Source organism: Borostomias antarcticus (assembly GCF_949987555.1).
Source record: "Borostomias antarcticus genome assembly, chromosome: 6".
NCBI lineage: Eukaryota > Metazoa > Chordata > Actinopteri > Stomiiformes > Stomiidae > Borostomias > Borostomias antarcticus.
Window position 1 is genome coordinate 8,092,615 of NC_140239.1, and position 5,729 is coordinate 8,098,343.

The following is a 5,729-nucleotide window of genomic DNA, read 5'->3' on the forward strand; positions in this document are numbered from 1 at the left end:
TTTTTGCTTAATTTTTTGTGGGTAGAACTTGAATGGATTCTAACGGCCCTCTTAGTGTGCCGGATGCTAGGAAGTAGCTGTGCATGTGATGGAATAATGCACTGCACATGTAATGGATGAATGCACAGTACAGGGTTGAAATTCAACTGAATTTGCATTCAATTAGGTTGATGGAAGATCATGCTGTCGTTTTTACCCCAACTAGGCTACATTCCTTGTTACAGGGGTCTGCGGTGGTGTAGCGGTCTAATGCATTGTGTCCCAGTGCAGCTGCCCACCGGGAACCGGTCGTCTCGCCAGATCCAAGTATGGCCAGATCCCAGAGGGAGTGGCCTATTGGGCCGCCGCTCCCCGAGGGTGGTTAGTTTAATCTCTGCTTGAGAGTTCGTCACACAACAGCAACCCTGTCTGGAATTACGGTTGCGAGCTGAGATAGTCAAGAGTTGTCTCTCCCTTTCGCATTGCTGACCAGCCGGGTTGTGTGACAAATCCTCAAGTTAGTACACTAGGTCAGGGTCAATTCCAAATTGGATGAAAACGGGATAAAATTCTAAATAAGTATACTTTTTTGGGGGGGGAAAAAGCTGTAATAGGCTACAAAAAAGGGTCAAAATTTCAAAAATGGCTGATCTTAACTTCCTATGGTGAATGTCCGTTGCAACCCTAATTATGATACAGTACCATTACCCCAGCATGATGGGCTTATTTTGACCACTGTCCAAACTATGGTGCAACGTTTGTGTCATTATAGACAGAGATGTTAACAGTTTTGATAACCCTACGCAGTGGTTAACAATGCTTATAAGCCATCTTTAATGAATGCTCTGTGCAGGACAGGGTAGCCAAGTGTGGAGGTATTTCTTTCAAATTTATTTTCATGTTAATACCATCATAAATATACAAAACTCAAACTATTTCACATGCGACACAGGCCAGACAAGAGTGCATCTTCTTTTCAGTTCCATGTTTTATCTTTTTACAGAGGGTTGTGATTCAAGGATGGGGAAGAACCAAATTTTAACTTTACAAAATATACAAGTATCCCTTTTAGACAGGGTTTGTTTTCAGATGGTGTCATGTATCATGATCACAGAAAACGGGGAAATGGAACAGAAACACCAGCTAGGTGTTCTAGAACTTCAATTACACACCCACATCTCAGCACTCGAGGTAAACCGCCGACGCACCAGGAACACATCATCATGGCTCATCCACTACACTCACAGTCTTGTTTTATCTTCTAGTTATCCACTGAATCGTTTTCTAAACGGGTTGACGACGTACAGTATAGGTTTGAAGTGGACACCTCTGGGAGCGATGGGAGCTTCTGTTATGCAAGCCAACAAACACACAAAGCAAGGGGAACACGTGAGCGAGTTTTTTAGTGTTTTGGCAGAATAAAAATATTTAAAACCAAACCTATGGCCATTTTGGTAGATGTCTTCACAGCTCGGGGAAGAGAAAGGCCATTCACATGCACGCAAATCACTCTGTACAGGATACACTCATCGATCCATCCATCCACGCACGCACACACACCTGCCATGGTTCGGGTTACACCATGCTGTCCTAGATGGATAGCATTAGTAAGTCATTGATCAACACATCAGTAATGTCATGTACATACTAAATCCTATCCACTTCATAGCTGACGGCTGCTACAGTAAAATGGCATTTTACAAAACCATACACGGACATCATAACAATAATAATAAACATAATAGTAATAATTACACACAATCAAAACAGAATAAAAAAATATTTAAATTAAAGGTACACCATAAATAAGGAAATTGTGTTGTGTACAACATACATCAAATGTGCAATGAATGAATTTCAAGAAAAATTCCTCAAGAATGAAAGAAAAATAAAACACTGCTAAAAGTCTTCAAACACCAACATGTAATATGACCTCTGACCCTTGACCTCTATGATGTACATGACAGATAAATCTGACTGACCTCTGGGTCAGCCAAGGAAGTGTCAGTATTCATCACAGGAACGTCAGCACCTAGCCAATTATGCAGATCAGTCTTTCCATTGCGACTACAATGACTACAGTACGCGCAACGCCCACACGCACGCGCGCACGCACGCACACACACAAAGGTTTGTCTAACTAGCCTACCCTAACTCTAACCTAACCCTACTTGTGGGGATTGCCTAAACGTAACCCTAGCCCTAAACCCTAGCCCTAAATGCTAAACCTAACCCTAAACATAACCCCTATCCCTAATTGTAACCCAAGCCCTTGACCGTAAACTAAACTGACCCACATGTATAGTTAAACCAGGGGTGCGTTCAAATTCAGCTAACAGAGGCGAACGTTCGTCGCAAACATGTTTTCTCCAAACGGTCACATTTGAACGGCTTTTAATGAACGTTCCAAATATCAACAATCCCCATCTGGGAGCACATCTCCAGTAAGCCTGGGTCCATTGTGATCCTCGTTCCGTTACTGGCGAACTACCTCTCCAGACTGTGAGCTTCTGTTAGCAAACGTTTGCGGCGAACACAAAGCTAACGGAAAATAGTTCGCTAACGTTCGCAAACATTCGCTATGTTCGCTGAATTTGAACGCACCCCTGGTGCGCGCGTGCGCGCACGCACACACACACACACACACACACACACAACTATCAGTAGTGCCTCTTCCAGTAGCATGGGTCTGTGAGCAGGAAGCTCCCTTCTCCATCAGCCTACTGAGGTTAAGGGTTTAGTATGTAGTGTGAATCTAGTGTGCATACTAAGTGTGCAGTGTGCATTTGTGGGTTTGTGCATTCTGAGGTTGTGTGCATTCTGTGGGTTTGTGTGGTGTACACAGGTGTGTATGTGGTGTACACAGGTGTGTGTGTATGTGGTGTACACAGGTGTGTGTGTGTGTGTGTGTACTGTACAGATGTATGGGTTTGTGTGGTTGTTACGGCCGGTACAGAGGTGTGTGAGTTTGTGTAGTGTACACAGGTGTGTGCGTGTGTGTGTGTTTGGGTGGTGTACACAGGTGTGTTTGTGTGTTGTTGTGTCTTTAGTGTGGGAGGGAAAGACCAACCCGATACGTCACAACAGAATATCACCACTGCTCTCACCAGTCTCTGTACTCAACAAAACCACGACACACACGCAAATACACGCACACACACACACGATCGAGTAGGGGCGGGCCTAGTCTTGTGCCTCAGTGGATGATTAGGAGGTTTAATGAGAGCAGACGCAGAGATTTGATTGGTTCAGAGGTGTGTCAATTAGAGGGGTCTGCACAGTTGACAAGCGAGTTGATCTCCCATCTAGTCTCTCAGTCAGCGACCTGCGTGTGTGTGTGTCAGATGTGCGTGTGTGTGTGTGTGTCTCAGATGTGCGTGTGTGTGTGTGTGTCTCAGATGTGCGTGTGTGTGTGTTGGGATGAACTGGACAGTCAGCAATATCTACTGTTGAACTAAGACCCAGAGGTCGATATGAAAGCCAGCAGGTCAAGGGCTAGGCAGCAGTGGGTTTGAGATTTGTGTGAGCGTGTGTTTAGTAGGGGTTGAATGAATACATAAGGGAGGTGTGTGTGTGTTTACTAGAGGGATGGAGTGTGCACATTGTGTGTGTATGTGTTTGGAGCGTGCATATGTGTGTGTGTCTTGGAGTGTGTGTGTGTGTTTGAGCGTGCGTGCTAGCGCGTGTGTGTGTGTTCAGGGCTGGGGCTTGAAGGCGCCGCGGGCGGCGTTGGTGGCGGCCGAGGCTGCAGCGTTGGCCGCGGCCGTCTGGACCGTCTTGTTGGCCATCACCCCCGTGGCGAACTCCTGCTGGGCCTTCTCGAAGCTGGCCCCCGTGGTCCGGTACATACCATGCACCTGAGGAGGGGGGGGGTTAGGACACATGGTGGAACAGCATGACTGTTATAGTAATGGTAAATGGATTGCTCTATGCACTTTAATGTCTCTTTGTAATGTCTTAATGTCTTATTGTCGTATTTCGTAATGTCTACAGTGCCTTAATGTCTTATTTTGTAAACGTCTCCTTATCTGATGTCATGTCATATTGTTGTAATGTCTTACTGTCTTATGTCTTAAGTTATGTCTTGATGTCTGAGATTGCCGGGCACAGTGCATTTCATTGTATTTTATAATACACATGACAATAAAAGCCTTGAACCTTGACTGCATTTATATACCGCTATTTATCCAAAGCGCTTTACAATGAAGTCCTCTCATTCACCCATTCACACACATTCACACACCAATGGTGGCAGCTGCCATGCAAGGTGCTAACCTACACATTGGGAGCAATTTGGGGGAATAGGATACACGGCACGCTCACCCAAAAAGTCTTCACTCTTGGCGGGTGCTGATTCTAGAGCTTTTTTTTTTTTTTTTTTTTTTTTTTTTTTTTTAAAAGGGCGGAAATCCGCCCTCTAAGCAATTTGGGGTTCAGTGTCCAAGGACACTTCGACATGTGGACAGGAGGTGCCGGGATTCGAACCGCTGACCCTACGATCATTGGACGACCCCCTCTACCTCCTGATCCACAGCTGCCCAGTGAGAGAGAGAGAGAGAGAGAGAGAGAGAGAGAGAGAGAGAGAGAGAGTGTGTTACCTTCTTAAACATGATGAGGGATCCCACAGACAGGGCGGTGAAGAGACCAGCGATGAGCAGCATGATGATGCCGACCGGGACGCTGGTGTTAAGACCAGTCAGAGCTGCTATCCACCCACTGATCACACACACACACACACACACACACACACTGGTCAGTACACACACATACACATACACACACACAGCTTCTCTCACTCACACACACACACACACACACGCACGCACACACATACACACAGTTTCTCTCTCACACACAGTCGCACACACACACACAGTCACACACACACAGTCACACACACACAGTCACACACACAGTCACACACACAGTCACACACACACACACACCCACACACACACACACACACGACTCACCATGTGCCCCAGCCAGTGATGCCTATGGATTGGAGCACGTGAACACCAAACTGACAGATATACACAAAGAAGAAGACGAAGAACCTGAAGGAACTGTCACTCCTAGAGAGAGACAAATGACAGAGACAGAGAGACAGAGACAGAGAGAGACAGAGAGAGAGACAGAGAGAGAGACAGAGACAGAGAGAGAGACAGAGAGAGACAGAGAGAGAGACAGAGAGAGAGACAGAGAGAGGGAAAGAGAGAGACAAAGAGAGAGGGAGAGAGAGAGGGAGACAGAGAGACAGACAGAGACAGACAGACAGACACAGAGAGAGAGAGACAGAGAGAATTTAGACAACCATTAATTCTTTTCTTTTTTTACCCTCTCTTCACCAAAGACTCCCCCCTCTTTGAAGTGGTATCTCCCTGTCCCCATGGTTACCTGAAGGCTCCATAGAGTGGTCTGTACCAGCAGACGAAGGAGCAGGGGGTGAAGATCATAAACCAGAGCATGGCCAGGCCGAAGTCCACGCCGCGGGACGGGTCCACGCAGAACCAGGCCAGGCAGCCGAACATGTTGATAAACAGCGTCCCCGTGTGGACTGTGGGGGGAAGTGCAGGGGAGGGAGGCAACATGAAGGACTGGTACCAGAGGACTGCTGTGATATAAGAAAGTTCTATCTGACATCATGCTCTGAAACTGCTAGTGTTGTCGCGGGGTGGCCATGTCACGGATACATGGTGTCAACAGTGTCGTCATAGACGCACAGTAATGCGTTTATCAGTGCATTTCTC

At 46.5% G+C, this 5,729-nt stretch overlaps 1 protein-coding gene across 1 annotated transcript in view; it reads right to left on the minus strand.

Annotated features, from left to right (window-relative positions):
- Window positions 1–2,262: 2,262 nt before the first annotated feature.
- The window catches only part of LOC311310026 (secretory carrier-associated membrane protein 1-like), an 8,912-nt gene continuing 5,445 nt past the window's right edge, over window positions 2,263–5,729 (minus strand). The window contains exons 6-9 of the mRNA XM_084439404.1: window positions 5,377–5,536; window positions 4,953–5,054; window positions 4,578–4,695; window positions 2,263–3,836 (exon numbers count right to left, since the gene is read on the minus strand). Coding sequence (XP_084295530.1) covers window positions 3,675–3,836; window positions 4,578–4,695; window positions 4,953–5,054; window positions 5,377–5,536 — 542 coding nt within the window. The 3' untranslated portion in view covers window positions 2,263–3,674. The remainder of the gene's footprint in view (window positions 3,837–4,577; window positions 4,696–4,952; window positions 5,055–5,376; window positions 5,537–5,729) is intronic.